We start from the raw sequence: 16,583 nt of genomic DNA, 5'->3' as shown, positions 1-16,583 counted from the left end.
TACAGTTACAGTGAACTGTTGTTTATCTGTGCCTGCTTGGCTGGAATGAAGGAAATGTGATGTGTAAACAGGAAAGCAGTGTGGATTACTTCAATCAGCGTTTAATTTTTAATGTACGTCTTTTTCAGGATAAAACCAGTTCATTCATGCATTACTTTTTAAACTCGCACTCCATTTGAATAAAAATATGTACAATCTGTAAGAAAATAAGAAGTAGTGAAAGGTTCCCCCCCCCTTGATTACTTAAGGGTATTAAGGCCTTGTGGGGGGAGAATTGCTATTGTAGGATAAAGACTACTTAGAAGATTGAGAAGAAGAAGAAATCACATGTGCAAAGTGCAAAAATCATCCATGGATCATATTATCCAAAAGACACCCAGGACTAATAGAAAATTAGCCTGTTAATAAGAAATGCATTATTAAAAAATATAACTATGTATTACAAATAAAGCATCGATAAAAACATGGCTTATAGTCTTTGCTAACTATCACACAATCAAACACAACAAAAAACAAACACGCTCATCTGGACAGAAATTGTGCCCTTTAGTGCGGCCACTTCTGGAAAATCCCCTCGATCTTAGAGTCTTCTTAAATCACGGTCACCGTAGGACACCTCCTGGTTGAACACACAAGGTTACACACCAAAACAGTTAGTGAGATATTTTCACCATAAGCTTCATTAAATATAAATTACCATCCAGTTGCTCAACTGCTCACATGTTCAACTATCCACATAATGCTTTACAATTAGAAACAGGGTGGTGTGAAACTGGAGAGTAGAACAGGACCATAACAGAAATCACTCACAGTGCTGCTCATACGGCATGGCCTTGTAGTAGTCCTCAGGAGACACCATCTTCACACCGCCGAAATAGTCCAGCACCCAAACCTGGGTGATGTTCATTTTAGCAAAGAACCAGTTGTGATCTACTGGCCAGTCTATCATCTCAGGATGCCGGCTAAACAGTGACTTCTTTGCTACATCAGCTTCGGTACCGTTCACCTAAAGACAAGGAAGTGACATTACTTAAAGATGTACTAATTTAAAGTGATTCAGCTCTACAGCACACAAAAGAAAATAGTCACATCCAACAGTTTTAAGCTCCAAATGGTTGCTTAGTAAAGTCTGGATTTAGGTTAAGGTTATTTTTTTCTCTTTATGTGTGCCTGTGCCTTTTCTCACCTCCTGCACAGAGCCAGAAAGGATGATGTGGGCACACAGGGGGCTCTGTGGGTCATAGCCCTTGTGCTTGCAGTATGGGGTCTGAGCCAGAGACACAGACATGGAGGCTTGAGGATTCACCTGTGAAACACATTCACAAATTCAAATGCCATCATCACAAACACACAAGATCCAAGTGCATCCCAGAACCCAGCAAGTATTTCATATATATATATATATATATATATATATATATATATATATATATATATATATATATATATATATATATACACACATATACATACAATCAAATGAAAAAATAGATTTCTTCCCAATTTGGACGGCCAATTACCCAACCCATACATACCACCTGCCTAATATTGAGTAGGTCGCCCTTGTGCTGCCAAAACAGATCTGACCCAGTCAAGCCTCTAAAGGCGTCCTGTGGTTTCTAGCACCAAGACGTTAGCAGTAGATCCCTTAAGTCACGCAAGTTGTGAGGTGGGGCCTCCATGAGCATCAGCGAACCTTGGGCATCCATGACCCTGTGGCTGGTTCACCAGTAGTCTTTTATTTAACCAATTTTGAAAGGTACTGACCACTGCATATTGGGAACACCCCACAGGACCTGCCTGATGTAGTGAGATGTTCAGACAAAGTGACTCAGATTCTTACGCTTGCCCATGTTTCCTGCTTTAACACACCACCACCTTCAAGAACTGACGGTTCACTTGCTGCCTAATAAATCCACCCTTTGACATATGATGGCATAGATGAGGACTTCCCCTGTCAGTGGTTCTAAAGTTATGGCCAAACAGTGTATACACTCACACAAATATTTATAGATTACTTTAATTTACCAAGACATAAGTCATGATTTTATTATTATTATTAGAATTTGAGAAAATTATGAGCAGTACGTCTGGCATTAGAGTAATTGGGGCAGTGATGGCTCAGCAGGTAGAGAGCCGGGCTATTGATGACAGGGTTGTGGGTTCGATACCCGGACTCTGCAAGCTGCCACTGTTGGGCCCTTGAGCAAGAACCTTCACCCTCTCTGCTCCCCGGGCGCTGTAGTTGGCTGCCCATCGCTCTGGGTGTGTGTGCTACCACAGATGGGTCAAATGTGGAGGACACATTTCACTGTACATATAATTAAAATAATTAGATGTGTATTAGATCCATTCCCTAAGGTCCCCTTAATAAAGTCCAGTATTTAGACTCTCCATCTAGCACTTCCATATCGCTGTCAAGTCAAGTCAGATGTATTTGTATAGCACTTTTTTTTTTACAACTGTTGTCGTCACAAAGCAGCTTTACATAATTAGTAATTAATAAAATACAGAGACAAAAAAATAATAATAATATATATATATATATATATATATATATATATATATATATATATATATATATATGTAAGACATGAAGGATCAAAGACCCCCTGTGAGCAAACTCCCTCAGAGCTGGAGGAAGAAACCTTGGGAGGAACCAAGACTCACAAGGGGGACCCGACCCGTCCTCCTCTGGTCAGAACTATTTAAACATTAATGATAAAAATGACCAAACCAGGTATAACAGATAGTTAATAGTGGTGATATTAATAGTGGCAGGTAGTTAAGAGTCCAGATAGTCCAGTGAAAACCATGCCTCTCCATTTCTGTCCATGGCAGATATAGGTGCTCTGATCATTATGTAAGTAAGCCAGTTGCATGCATGGTTTTCATTGGACAGTGGAGATACTCTGCTCGCTGGGTACCGTGAGATAAAGCCCAAATCAGGAGGAACAGTCTCCCTGCTGCAAAATCGCTGCGTCACGATGAGCCCTGGTCTAACTTCAGCTGAGTCACGAGCCGACTGTTATTGCTGACTAGCACCGAGAGTCCCTTCCATACTCACTGAGCCGGTCAGCCTTGCTCAGCACTTCTGCTCAGGGTTCAGTTCCTCTCCTTGAGTTTCTGACAGCCTGTTCTTTTCTGGACAGTGCTGCTAAATCGTGCCATGGGCAGTATGAGAGCAGAAGCTGTAAATACTCCTCTGGGTCAGCACAAGGTTATTTTCCATTGACCCTGTGATCCCCTGGCTATTAAGGAGCCGACCCCCGTCTCCTGGTGGGAATTCCATAAAGCAGGACTTTCTTCTGAACCCCTGCTACACTAGGTCAGGTGTTGAGGTAGTATGTGGCTGTACCTGCAGGTCCTGCACGGAGATCTCCATGTGTGTGAGGTACATGTAGGGCGTCCCGGAGCCGTTTCCCGGGAGTCCGTCACTGATGGAGAACGCGTTCGAGAACGGCTGTCCTTTCACAGGCTCGTGCGTGGAGATGGTTGCCATGGAGGCCCAATCACAGCGGTTGACCACAAACCGCGCCATTCGCGCGACCTCCTCGTGCGGCGGGATTTGAAAACCGCTCGTCTGGACGGCCGTTAAGGCCAAAGTCGACAGGAGGAGCGGCAGCAGCAGCAGCTTCACCAGCGGGGTCATGATCACTGTCCTCTACAGCATGGCAGCAGCAGCGACGGTGTTTATGTGCACCCTGGTCATATGATAGCAGGAGCGGTCACGTGGCGTTAACGTAAACCCCGTAATGAACGTAAACAGAGCATGCGCACCTACGGGTAGAAGAGCAAAGGGCGATCTACAAGTCATACACTCACAGTGTTTCCGGTGGATTTACCGATCAGGATGTTTGTGCAATCAGTAGGTTACTAAGCCGCCAGTGTAGCAGGTTTCATCTACCATATAGATACTGTTTACAATACTGACTATTGTCGAGATCTATCTAGCTATCTATCTATCTATATATCTATCTATCTATCTATATATATATGTATATATATATATTAGTACTGTTGTAAAAACATTATTATAAGATTATCTAACTTACTGCAATACACGCCCTTGTTCTCGTGGCCGTTCCTGTTGTTTTATTGGGATATAATAATTGTGCTTAATAATGATTAAATGATTCAAGCCAATATTTACAGCCAGTAAAATTAAATTTAATGGAGACACAATGGCTTAAACAAGCTTTAAATATTCATACTATTATATTTTTAATATTTTTAGCAAAGCTCCCTCAATCCCATCAATTAAAAAAATATATTAATAAAATGATCATTAAAACTTAAATTCTTTCTAAAACTCTCTCTCTCACTCACTCACTCAAACAGCCGACTGCTGTTTCTCTGGTCAACGCCTACCTTTCTCTCATCCTAACAGTTCTAATCAAGTCTCACAGGTGAGACAGGTGATTGCACACAGGTGAACTTCATCAGGCCTACAGCTTCCACAGTATAAGAGCTGCACAGCTACACAGCCTCCTCACACACACACTCCTGCTTCATATTCCAGTACTGCTTTTCAGCAACACTACCAAGAGGTAAGAGTCCTGCTTCTATTTGTCTGAGGCCAACTGTGAAGGTTAACTATCTGTATTCAGAACTGCTTTACTTTATATGCTTCTAACCAAGGCGTAAGCTTTACTAAAGCTTCTGATTAGGCCTGTTTTAACTAATTGTAAAGACTAAATCTCTTATTCTGCAAGTTAAATGTTTTTAACTCTTTGATTGTTGGGTAATTGAGGTATTTTTAGCAGTGAGCCTAGAGCAGGTTCTTACAGGCTCCTCAAGTAGGTCATTACACTAGTAAACTTGCTTTAATCACTTTACATGACTTCTTCAGAAAGAATACTCAAGCACCCTTTTTTTTTTTTTTTTTTTTTTTGTGTGTGTTTCCAAGTTAAGTGCAAGCTTTCTTTAAGCTAAATATTTGATCAGAACAGCTGCAGAGCAATGATCTATTTTTCAGAAATTCTCTTTACCTAACCTTGCTCTAAAAGTGCCAGTTACTGTGTATAGAGTCTGTTGTGGTAAGCTGTTAAGATGAGTGGTTTATACACTAGTAGCTAGTGGGTCAAACCTCTGGTCCACTGGTTTTGAACTGGAGCAACTATGCTAGCAAGATGCACTTGGCCTGCGTTTGGAGTACTGAGGAAACTAATCTCAAGTGTTGCTGGTTTAATTTCAGACCTGCTGACATGTCTGGCCGTGGAAAGAAGGTGGTTGCTGCTGCCAAGCCCAAGACCTCCGTATCCCGCTCGAGCAGGGCCGGGCTCCAGTTCCCCGTAGGCCGCATTGCCCGCCTGCTGAAGAAGGGCAACTATGCACAAAGGGTGGGTGTTGGGGCTGCTGTCTACCTCACTGCTGTGCTGGAGTACCTGTGTGCTGAGGTGCTGGAGCTGGCTGGCAATGCCAGCAGAGACAACAAGAAGCTGCGCATCGCGCCACGACACATCCAGCTGGCTGTGAGGAACGACGAGGAGCTGAACACGCTGCTGGGAGGAGTCACCATTTCTGAGGGAGGCGTGCTGCCCAACATCCAGGCCCAGCTGCTGCCCAAGAAAACCAAGGCACCTAGAGATGCTGACAGCAGTAAAGAGATTCAGTCTCAGGAGTTTTAGCCCTTTTGTATCAGTACTGGCACTTGTTTTAAAATATTCAAATCAATAAAGTATATTTTTAAAGTAACCTTACTGACAGTTTCTACAGTCTTCCTTCAGTGCCTGTTAACTTTGTTGCAAGTGTTGGGTGTTGCTAATAAGGAATAGACTTTCTGTTTTTGAATGGCCTAGGCTAGTCTTTGATGGCCAAGGTGGCTGACCATATAGCATGCTGTTTAACCAGCTATCCAGCAGCATTAGAGGTGGGCTAGCTGGTCTACCACCTTGACCAAACTGGTGGGGTACTTTTGGTAATACTGGTTGACCAGCATGGCCATTCTTGTGTCACTTGGTCATGCTTGTAGAACAGCTAAACCATCAAATGGGGGAGGGGGGGGACCCTATGCGTGGGCTGGCCAGGCTGATTTAAGCAAGGTTGTATAGAGCCTCAGCTATAAGTATATCTCTTTAGGAATTAAAACAACTTTAACAAAGGTCATTGAACTATTAATCTGGGACCCATGGACCTCGCCAAATACTGAGATTCATTCATTAAGCAGCTGTGCCAGGCTTTTTCTGCAGTTTCCTTTAGCTGCTTGTTTGTGGGTCTTTCACTTTAGTTGGTGAAAAGCATGTTCAGTTGGGTTGATCAGGTGACAGCAGTGTACCAAATCTCATTTAATTACTTAAAGTGCTTGGGTTGTTTTCAGTGTATGTTTTGGATCATGATACACATGTAGTATAGTATGCAGTGCATTTTTTTTTTTTTTTTTTTTTTTTTTTTTTTTTCAGAGCATTTGACCAAATCTGAGCTGTTGGCAGCTATACAAGCCCATGCCCTAACACTGCCTGCGATTGTGAACTCATTTCCTTCTCACTCCAGTTAATTGTACTGTTATCTCCTTCCTTGTGTTTGTTCCTTCACCAAAGAGTTCTGTAATTATTTACTTGGCTTGCATAAGCATTTCTTCTTTTGAAAAATGTGCCAAGTCACTGATATGGCCACTCCTAAATTTCTGCAATCTATCTGATAGGTTTGTTTTTTAGCCTAATAACTCTTCTCCACCACACTTGCATCAACACAAATTAAGATTTCCCATGAACAGCAATTTGCTTCCTCATGAAATAAGGAAACTTTCTCAGTCCATTGTCCAATTACTTTTAAACCTAAGAAAATGGAGGGACTGTTATGTAATACCTTTCTCAAACCTGCTGAATAAAAGCTGAAGCTATACCCTTCAATCCCATGTTAATTGGTTCCTTATTACAATTCTTCAAATCCAACCATTCCAAAAATTGCCACTGTTCAAATATTTGACAGTATAAGTCCAGTGTTTGTTAGCAGCATGGGCCTAGCATCCTTGTTCCAAACTTTGGAAGTAAGCTTCAGAGTCCAAGCATTTTGCTTGTTCCTTTAAGTAACGTGCTACAACAGCTGATTTTTTGTTGTTTATTTAGGATATAAAAGATCAGCCCTGTTATACTCCATGTACGTGTTGCATTCTTTGCAGTGAGACAAAGTAGGAATACCAGTAAAATATATTTCAAAAAAGATCTCTACTTGACCAGCTTCGCAATAACACATCTTCACCATACAGTGTAGATTTCGTAAACGTGGTTTCGTTGGGTTTCCTGTGCTTTTGATGCCTGCTGTTTCTGCCAACACAACGCAGGCGTGTTGAGACAAATGCAGCAACTTCACACTTCACTCAGATTAGAACTGCTTGACAGTTCTCGTAACCACACAGGCACGACACCTCATGCTCTGGGTCGCTTCCCGGGTTATAGGAGTAGTTCCAAGTCAGTTCAGTCCCTGCCTTGATTGCTCTGTAAAATTAAGAAAACAGTCATGTACTACCAGCACAGCACAGGATAGCATTTCCCCAGCTCCAACAGACCCCATTCAGCTCACGCAATGTTCATCCAACTTTGTCATTTAGCTCCTAAGTCTATTTACAGTTTTAATCAGCTTAACTTACCTGCATGTGAAGAAGGCAATGATTGGGAATTTAGGATTGTGGGTGTCAAAAAACACATTCTGGACAAACAGGTTGGGACTGCAGCTGTGCTGTAATGTCAGAAACAGAGGGGACCTGTTAGTAGAACAACTCTGACAGTTCTTTGGTTATTGGCATTACACAACTCAGTGTTAAAAAGATACTTCATCTGGAAATCTTTTACAAATGTATTTCATTATTGAAGAACAGCCGGTTTATGAGTTTATTATATAATAGGTTTTGTGTACAGTGAATTTTCTGCTATTTGTGTTTGCATTACTTTGTTCTACTGATCTCCAAGTACGTCAAAGGGAAATTCCACTGATTTCAGATGTATGAAAGTCATTTAGAGTGGCATTGTAATATAAAAAGTTACTGTTGGTTTGGCTACTACAGCCAACAACTGATCAGTTCCATACCTTTCAGTTGGCTGCTAAAAGCAAATTGGCCAGTGGCAGCCAGGATAACTATTGTATAGTTTAAATTGTCAAGTACAAGCGCCCCCTACTACTGCAGCTTCACCAAAAGTTTAAACATTACATAAGAGCTCTAAGACAGGACAACCATTCATGGAGACCCCATCTCACAACTTGCAGGACTTGCAAGGGATCTGCTGCTGACATCTTGGTGGCAGACACCACAGGACGCCTAAAGAGGTCTTGTGGAGTCAATGCCTCGAGTGGTCAGATCTACTGTGATTGCACAAGGGGGGCTAATGTTATGGCTGGTCGTTGTATATGTAAGCACAAAACATCCTGTGAGTCAGTGGAATTTCCCTTTAAATATTTTAATATTTCAGTGTTGAACTGTATTGGATAACTGGGTTGTACAGCACTGTGTTGACAACAGCTGGCTAACTATATAAGTGTTACTGAGATGTTCACTGTTACATGCGTGGTGCTACCAGCTGTACGTACATTAATAAACCTTGCAACATTTCCTTCTTTCGAAGCATCAAGGTAATACATTCGCTCCGGAGAGCCTTGTTTCAGGACATTTCCCTTGGGCACTCTCTGATCTGGAGGGCTGGTGTTTCCATTTTCCTCCTTCGCATCCAACCGAGGCTTTTTCCTTGCTACTTCTTCTTTATCATCTTGGCTTTTCATTTCTACCAGTATAATATAAAAGAAAATGGTACAGAATTTGATCAAGTTTGATAAGTAATCTTTGTCTGAACATGGATGCAAAACATTGGTTGTACCTGTTTGATCAGAATCAGGTGATGAAGAGGTTTTCATTTCCTCTGAGTGATCCTGAGAAAACAAATTCAAGTAAATCATCTGACAATAAATCAAACTTACAAGTTTTATATAACCAAAATCCAGATCAGTGTCTTTCCTCATTGTTCCATAAACAAGCAAGAAACTGAACATACTGAATCGGACTGTATGTTGGGTACTTCAGTATTTACATGATTTATCAAGAAGAGCAAATTGTGTCAGGGTAAAACATGTCCTTATTCATTCCTCATCCACACACACACACACAGCAGAAAGCTTTGTACAAAATCCACAAGATCATCCATAAACACAGAAAATTCTATCGAAAAATCTCAAATTACTAAATTCTTTCTCTAACTGTGATACCCCACCTGCTGCTCCAGCGGTTCTCCATCCAGCACCATAGAGGGCTGATCTGCAGGCCTCTTGATCACAGCAACATAAAGAGGAGGTGAGGTGTCCAGTGTTTCCGTTACTGTGTTTTTCTGTCCTGTAGGAAGAGTCCATTCCTCCACCACCTCCACCTCATCGTCCGACGCTGCCTCGTCCTTCAGTACTTTAGAGGAGAGGGGTTCCTCTGAGCTCTGCTCAAGACTAAGGACAACACCTGGACAACGAGACAGAAAAGTGTTTTCCACGATCAGAGAAGTACTAAGACTGTCTTAAGCTGTGTTTAACAGGTATCCCAATTATTGGAATGTCAGGAGCACTATAAAGACCACAGCATAGTTTCTTGTTTTTCTCTGTGTGTCTGAAAAACAAGGTCATTACCGTTAAAATATGAACACTGCTACATCTATGCTACAAGCAACCCAACTCACAAGCATTTAACTGACGTCATATTAAAGTAGACTATCATTATACTTTGCTACTGCAACAGAACACCATCCATTAAAACTGTACTCCACTATTGTCAGTCACTTTACTGTGAATTGCTATGCTAAAAAAAATGCTTCAGTAAATGATCATTTCTACAATTGTCCTACAAACCTGACATGCATTAAGCTTGTTTTATTTGGACTGTAAGGTTCTTTTTTCTTTTACCAAGTTTCTTCTACCAGCATGCATCTCTTTTTATGGATAATATTGATTAAATCCTTTCAATTCTTTATGTATCAGTACTGCCAATACTGAAAAATTCAGTGCTGTTATCAAAAACACCATATAGATGAAATATCACCTAAATTCAATCATCTAATCAAAACACACAGAGTAGCTTCCCGCATCAGATTCAAAACCTTGACGTTGGCCTACAAAGCCAAAAACGGACCAGCCCCTCCGTACTTGATGGCAATGGTCAAAAGCCAATCCGCACCAAGAGCCCTTCCAGCTTCAAGTACGGCTCGGCTCGACCCGCCATCCCTCAAAATCCATGAAAGACAAGCGTCCAGGCTTTTTTCTGTCCTGCACAAACAGCAGAGTCACTCGCTCTCTTCAAACGTAGACTGAAGACCTACCTCTTCAGAGAGTACTTGGGCGAATAGCAGAGTACTCTGGTCACCTTATTGACTTGTGTTTAGTAGAGTCTAAACTTAGAGGTATCTTTAAATTATTAGTCTATTCAAACTAGCTGAGGTTTTTCTTGAGTAAATAGCAAAGCACTTTTGTAAGTCGCTCTGGATAAGAGTGTCTGCTAAATGCCTTGAATGTAAATGTAAATGATCTGGAGCATCTGAGCTTGGTCACACAAACCAGTCCACAATTAAAATGTTGATTGATTAGAAAGCTCAGCTGCATGTTGTAGCCTTCTGTCATCAGTACGGTGACAGTACACCTCTGACGTTTAGGTTTGTGGGTTTTTTTCTTCCCGACATGTTTATCTAATTCAGTATAGGTGATTAATTTCCTTAACATAAATAGGAGTGTGGCACTGACACGTAGTTTCATCTCCTTTTTTTTAAATTTAATTTTGTTGTTTTGTTTTTAAACTGTGAAACAATGACAACCACTGACATAATTACCCAACCCATATTTAAACAGCTGAATTCTGACACTAAGCTCATAACTTATGTCATACCCATTTAGCTACAGCAGAAGAGCTCCCTGCAGCTATAACGTTACCCCATATTTAAATTAGACTAAAGGTCAGTGGAGACATACAATGCAATTAAAGGAATTGCACAAAGGCCAACAGCCCCTTGCACAGTTAGTCATTTTATCTGAGGAGTGACTGTTCAGAAACACTCAAAGTAAAACTGAAAGAAACCTCACTCACTCGCTTCAACAAAGCAGAAGCTGGCCAGAGGCCAGTTGATGTTCTGTTTTTTGTTTCCCTTCATCATTTGCTGCATATTCAAAACAGCTATTAAGTAAAAAGTAAATATCGAACTAAAATGAACTGACTAAAGCATAGATTATAATATTTAACTTAGTCAGTTTTCTGTGAGAATTCACATCAATGCAATATAGCCGTCAACTGGCTTTGCTGAGAAGTGTGAAATGTTCCCCTGAGGGTACCGTACAATTTAAAATAAGGGGAAAATCTACACAATAATACAGAAATTGGTTATAACAATCAACTATAATTTCAATATCAGATTGATAATAATTCTATTTTGTATATCTATTAGCTTTTGATATACTGGTCATCCCTAAAATTAACAGAACTGCCTCCACAGGGAAGTCGCATCTTCAAACCAACTGAAAGTGCATTATGGGTGTTCCTTGTCAGGTAGAGTTCATTATTTTTACACTATCTAACGCAGTACCCGTTGGACTACTATGTTTCCCTTATGTTTTCGAGCACAAGTACAGTATCACACAACAGCATAAATATAGGGAAGGGGCCATTGCTTTGAACACAATTGAAAATTGTTCAAAGGAGAAAACACCTCCCCGAACCTTCACAAGCTATGTGGTAGAGAACAACTTACCTGCATAAATACAGACAAAGGTGCCCTTGTCCAGATCATCACGGCAGCGAACGCCCCACCCTTTATCATTGGTGCGAAACACCTGCAGGCGAACACGAAGCCCACGCTGGACCACACGATTCTGACACTTGCTTTTCTCGCATCCACACCAAGGACCACACTCATATAGCCTATTAAAATATTACATGGACATTGTATGAAACAGGGTTTCTAGTGTTTGCTCTCTAGTGTGTAAGAAATAAATCCCTTGCAATGCTTATTATGATGTTTTTAACCATACCACCCAACCTTGACAGTGGGGAGGAAAGTCAGGAGATCATTATTCATCATCTCACCCCGTAGACACAGGCTCACTTAGCCGCTGGTGGATGTAAAGCTGTTTTGGGTCAGCGCCTGCCTTCAGAGACAGTTGGAGACAAGAGCAGCTCCGACTGTCTGTGCAGCCATCTGTGCAGTTGCAACAGGACGAGAAGAACGGAGTGGGGCTCAAGAAACAGCCATGAGGCCAGCGCTCTTTGCGGTAGCGAAACTCCTTGGGTCGCACCCCGTCCACCTCGTTACACAGCGGGACTGGGACTGCCTCCGTCCCACGACTAATGTCTCTCTCAAACAATATGGTTGCCGGAAGAGATGGAGCAGAGCCGAGCAGTCGCGGCTGAGCCTCGCGGTCCGGCAGCACTTGCGGGTTGAAGCTAAAATTCACTGGTTGCAGAATTCCGAGGCTTTTAGTTTGTCGTAGGAACTGCAACACGTCGTCCATACAGCACAAGCCTCGTCCACACGGGGCTTTATAGAGCATGTCCGCTTCCACAGAGTCTGGCTCATTTCCTTGCAGTTCTGCCTCCTCCTCTACCAATGAGCAGAGCAAGGCACAGTGTCGCTGGAAGTTACACAGAAAAGGCACTCTCAAAGGATTCTGATTCAGAAAGTGGTTCATGCTAGGCGGTAGTTGAGGGATGCAGGCTGGGCTGCAGCCATGCGGCTGGTAAGGAACCTGGATGGGTGACACGGGCGCCATCTGGTCCTGTGTGGAAAGTCTGGGAGATGACTGGTCATATTGGTCAAATTTCCCTGATGATCCAGCATCGTTTCTGTTACATGAAGACATCTGGCTGTTGTCTGAACCAGACTCCAGATTCCTGGAACCTCTGTGTAGAAACAACCAAGAAGACTAGTAAAAATACAGAAAGGTCTTTTTTAAAAACCTAGTCTCTATCTGACACACCTTCATATAATAGGGGGTTCAATTAAATCTGTTGGATTTTTTTTTATTAATAATTGTTGTTGTTATAAGTTTATGCTAGAGATGCTACATAATATAAATAAGATGGGTAATAAATAAATCCATAAAAATACTATAAAGGGAAAATCAGGCAAGGAAGGACAAACCTTGAGTTGTCCTCATGTAACACATCCTCTGACACGGACCCATCCTTCACTTTAAGAAGAGTGCAGTGAGAATCTGACACAGATACTGTCAATATGTCTGTAACAAAAAGGTGAACATTAGTATAGTGATATAGAAAAGGCACTGGTAACTACAGATTCTAAACAGACTATACAGTTCAATATTGCCATATTATATTATATTTCAATGTGAAATACAAGGATATGTATATGGGACATCCCATTAGTCCACCCTTTCTTGAAAATGACTGCATAATTAAATGGTTAAGATTACAAGCCATTGAAGACATTCAAAGTGGTTTAGTGACAAATGCTCAGTTCTAGAGAAACATAGATTAAGAACTGCGGTGGTGAGAGAAACCAGATGTCTGAAGAGCGTGATGCCTCTAAAAGCTACACCACAGACAGTTGTTACAGAAACCATGCAGCCTGAAGCCTCAGCTACTGATTTACAGTAGTTCTGAACATGCATTTAAAATTCATCAAAGGTGAAGAGGTCCATGCAGGGCACTGTAGGACAAAAGAGTCACCAAAGAAAACAAATTATATTAGATGTTGCAGTATTTTAAGAGACATTTTAAAAATCTATGTTTTTTTTTTATAGTTTGTATTAATAAAGTTAACGAACCACAAATGTCTATACCAGATCTTTACATAGTTGGTTTTGTTACTGCTCTGTAAACAGTAACCAGCATGAAACCACATTTTCAGAAAACATCCTCTTTGTGTATAATCTAACACCCTAGTTTCATACGTCACCATCTTTTACAGTGAGCAGACGTTTTGAACAGGTCTCAGGGTGGGACAAAGAGAACGAAAAAGTGAAGGAGGCATCAAAGCAAATCAAACAAATCAAGAAATTTCAAATGTTGAGCCTGGCCCATCATCCATCACCTATCCTCACAGTAGTGAAAGACATTAACTGAATTCAGGAGGATACTACCTTCACTGAGGAGCACCTCCTCAAAGGTGTCATTCTTCAAAGCTCCACTCAACGTCACCTCAGCCTCCAGGATGATATTCATGGCTTGGATGTAGTCTGAACCACCATGCCAGGTCAGGTGAGGCCAGGTCATGAAAGACAACATGTTATTAGCTATAATGTATCGACAATTAACTTCATGCATGTTCTGCAAGCAACAAAATACAAATATGTTCAATAAATGTTTTTTTTTTGTGTTTTTTTTACTGACTGTAAAAGTATTGTGAGGATGTTTCCAGAAAAGTAAGTCACTTTCCTGATTTTTCCATCAGGCACAAAAATGCACATACCAATGATCAATCAGGTGGCTGATTACATGCCATTTTCAGCTAATCAGCATTGGCTGATGCCTGCAGGCCAATAAAGAAAAAAATGCCTACACATCTGTAAGCAGCCTTGTCAGCCATGGCTGGAATGATGTTAGTCAGTGCTGGCCAAGGCAATTCCTCAGAGAAAACAGTAAGACCTAAATTCACAGCTTCAATACATTCAATCAGTCACTTTTAATACCACATGCAATGTTTTGCAATTATGTGTAAATAATCTGTGAATAATATTGTTATTGCTTTTTTTACTTCTATTATTTATATTATGTATATAGTGGTAATTTATCTAAGTGTCTTGCTATCCCTTTCTGCTGTGACACTGAGAATTTCCCCACTATGGGACTAATAAAGGATTATCTAATCTTATCTTATCTTTACTGTCTGTATGATTAGACTGATTCTGCTTTTTTAGTGAACAAATGCAAACATCAATTAGTTGGAAACTACCACAGTAGCAAGCCTTCAACCAGCTTATCGTACGCTTGATAGTAGTGACTTGATAATTATAAGATACCCTTCATTTGTTACAGTCAGATACTTTTTGTTAATAATATAATATATACCAAATATTTGACTAACCTTTTATTCAAGACATTGGCTTATTCTAATAGGGAGCCCAAAAGCTAGTGTTAAAGTTGTTATCTTGCCAGCAACATTTTGGGGAACTACCTTTATGGGCTTGTAGCTAACATACAGTTTCTACAGTTTCTGTCTGTGTGTCTTTGTGTTTGTCGGTGCTTCAATACACCAAGCTAACTTGGCACAGTGTTTAATGTCAGATAGTAGGGGATTCGCGGGACAGATCACATTGTTGTCAACTCCAGTCACTTGGCTGATTAAATGAGCAGGCTGTGCAATGTAACTTTTTACATTTTTATTCAGCAATTTTGTGTCTCGCTTATTATTATTATTATTATGATTATGATTGTCTTGTGCTGAACAGAACAGAGTACTGAAGGGGTGAGGTAGGGCAGTGAGAGCATGTGTGATTAAGCATGCTTTTATTCTGCAACTACCAAAACTAGGTATTCTTTCATTTTTAACAGGAGCAGACATACTATGTAGAGCATGGTTAGTTAGGCGTTGGTGTTGGGTTTCGGTGTTTACCTTTATCTGAGGCGTTCTTGCTTTTGATGGTGTCTTTTAGACTCATAAGGAAACTCAGTAACTCCTCAAAAACCAGGTCCACATCCAATCGAGACCAGAAGTACTTTGCTCTCTCTGGTAGGCCTTTTTACAAGATGACAACAGATCATTAGACCAGCAGCAACAACAACAACAAAAAAAGGTATACCACATATTTTTGACACTGTACACTTATTCATTTAGATGCCATTTATCCTTGATTCTGGACAGCCTATGTGTTGAGAACAACTGTGTTACATCTCTGTTACTAAAAAAAAAAACGTAATAAAACATCTTATTAGTCCTATAGATGAAATAAACAACTTACCAGAGCCATCCATTTTATCAAATGTCGTTTCAGTAAAAAATGTTACGAGGTTAAAAAACTAGCACCATAAACACAGCAGCTAGCGATCAGGTTTCGTTATTTATATAGCCACACTTGGCTAAATACATACATTACAGTAAATATAGAGACATATAAACCTTGGTTCATCATTAAAGTTCTGTATTTAGTCAAAAGTAGTTTAGTTACTCGTTATTTTTGTAACTCGTCAGCTAACTGCAGCTCTCTAGCTGCTGCTGCTGCTGCTGCTGGTGTTAAACCACGGGGGTCGTGCTAACACCAGTGCTAACAACACAACAGCCATGTTTGTGGTGTGCTTAAATGACCACGGTTCTGGTGCATGCTGTAATCTGCGTGTCACCAGTTGAAATGCACTTTAGATTTTGCAGTAAATGGTTTATAGCAGCTGATTTAACTAAAACTTTCTGTTTGTATTGAATGAAACAACCGCGAATAGCTCCAGCAGCGCAGCGCAGTACTACGGTCCCAGAGCTACGCTAGACCAAAGCAGCTGAAGGCCGAGTCAGTCGATCATTCAAACGTTAGCTCTATATTAATTTTAATTAATTAATTTAATTAATTTTTGACAAAGTTATTTACGTATAAAATTGGGCACAGTATCTTACAACGATGCACACAAGTTAAGAAAATGCTCAGTATGTGATTTATATATAACATATATCCCCCTTGTTGTGAGC

General features: G+C 40.7%; 3 protein-coding genes across 4 annotated transcripts; 1 reads left to right on the top strand and 2 right to left on the bottom strand.

Moving 5' to 3' along the window:
• Window positions 1-81: 81 nt before the first annotated feature.
• On the bottom strand, window positions 82-3,710 carry creg1 (cellular repressor of E1A-stimulated genes 1). Its single transcript, XM_072656891.1, has 4 exons — window positions 3,359-3,710; window positions 1,187-1,306; window positions 811-1,006; window positions 82-619 (listed from the first exon to the last, which is right to left on the bottom strand). Coding segments are annotated over exons 1-4 (612 nt in total). The 5' UTR covers window positions 3,653-3,710; the 3' UTR covers window positions 82-617.
• Window positions 3,329-5,741, top strand: h2af1al (H2A histone family member 1a like). 2 transcript variants are annotated; one of them, XM_072656893.1, is made up of 3 exons: window positions 3,329-3,689; window positions 4,391-4,550; window positions 5,198-5,741. In XM_072656893.1, exon 3 carries the CDS (start codon window positions 5,208-5,210, stop codon window positions 5,628-5,630), a length of 423 nt encoding a protein of 140 aa, XP_072512994.1. In that variant the 5' UTR covers window positions 3,329-3,689; window positions 4,391-4,550; window positions 5,198-5,207; the 3' UTR covers window positions 5,631-5,741. The 2 variants fall into 2 exon arrangements, with proteins under 2 accessions (XP_072512994.1, XP_072512993.1); XM_072656892.1 differs by having other exon boundaries at window positions 3,329-4,550.
• A 1,304-nt stretch (window positions 5,742-7,045) lies between these two features.
• Window positions 7,046-16,377, bottom strand: setdb2 (SET domain bifurcated histone lysine methyltransferase 2). The gene is made up of 11 exons (XM_072657233.1): window positions 15,868-16,377; window positions 15,522-15,644; window positions 14,050-14,145; window positions 13,089-13,185; window positions 12,035-12,847; window positions 11,700-11,869; window positions 9,198-9,433; window positions 8,808-8,859; window positions 8,524-8,714; window positions 7,589-7,677; window positions 7,046-7,436 (listed from the first exon to the last, which is right to left on the bottom strand). The coding sequence occupies exons 1-11, from the start codon at window positions 15,878-15,880 to the stop codon at window positions 7,319-7,321; spliced, it is 1,998 nt and encodes a 665-aa protein (XP_072513334.1). The 5' UTR covers window positions 15,881-16,377; the 3' UTR covers window positions 7,046-7,318.
• Between the last annotated feature and the right edge of the window lie 206 nt (window positions 16,378-16,583).

The sequence above is a fragment of the Salminus brasiliensis genome, chromosome 15 (assembly GCF_030463535.1).
Source record: "Salminus brasiliensis chromosome 15, fSalBra1.hap2, whole genome shotgun sequence".
In the NCBI taxonomy this organism is placed as follows: domain Eukaryota; kingdom Metazoa; phylum Chordata; class Actinopteri; order Characiformes; family Bryconidae; genus Salminus; species Salminus brasiliensis.
The sequence above is the reverse complement of the archived record's forward strand: the minus strand, read 5'-3'. Positions and strand labels throughout refer to the sequence as shown.

Coding starts and splice junctions, on each gene's coding strand:
- creg1 (XM_072656891.1), bottom strand. CDS start 3,652: ATGACCCCGCTGGTGAAGCTGCTGCTGCTGCCGCTCCTCCTGTCGACT. Junction 1,307..3,358: donor TCTCCGTGCAGGACCTGCAG/GTACAGCCACAT, acceptor TGTGTTTCACAG/GTGAATCCTCAAGCCTCCAT. Junction 1,007..1,186: donor TTTCTGGCTCTGTGCAGGAG/GTGAGAAAAGGC, acceptor CCTTGTCTTTAG/GTGAACGGTACCGAAGCTGA.
- h2af1al (XM_072656893.1), top strand. CDS start 5,208: ATGTCTGGCCGTGGAAAGAAGGTGGTTGCTGCTGCCAAGCCCAAGACC.
- setdb2 (XM_072657233.1), bottom strand. Junction 8,715..8,807: donor ACCTGATTCTGATCAAACAG/GTACAACCAATG, acceptor TTATACTGGTAG/AAATGAAAAGCCAAGATGAT. Junction 7,678..8,523: donor ATGTTGCAAGGTTTATTAAT/GTACGTACAGCT, acceptor CTGACATTACAG/CACAGCTGCAGTCCCAACCT.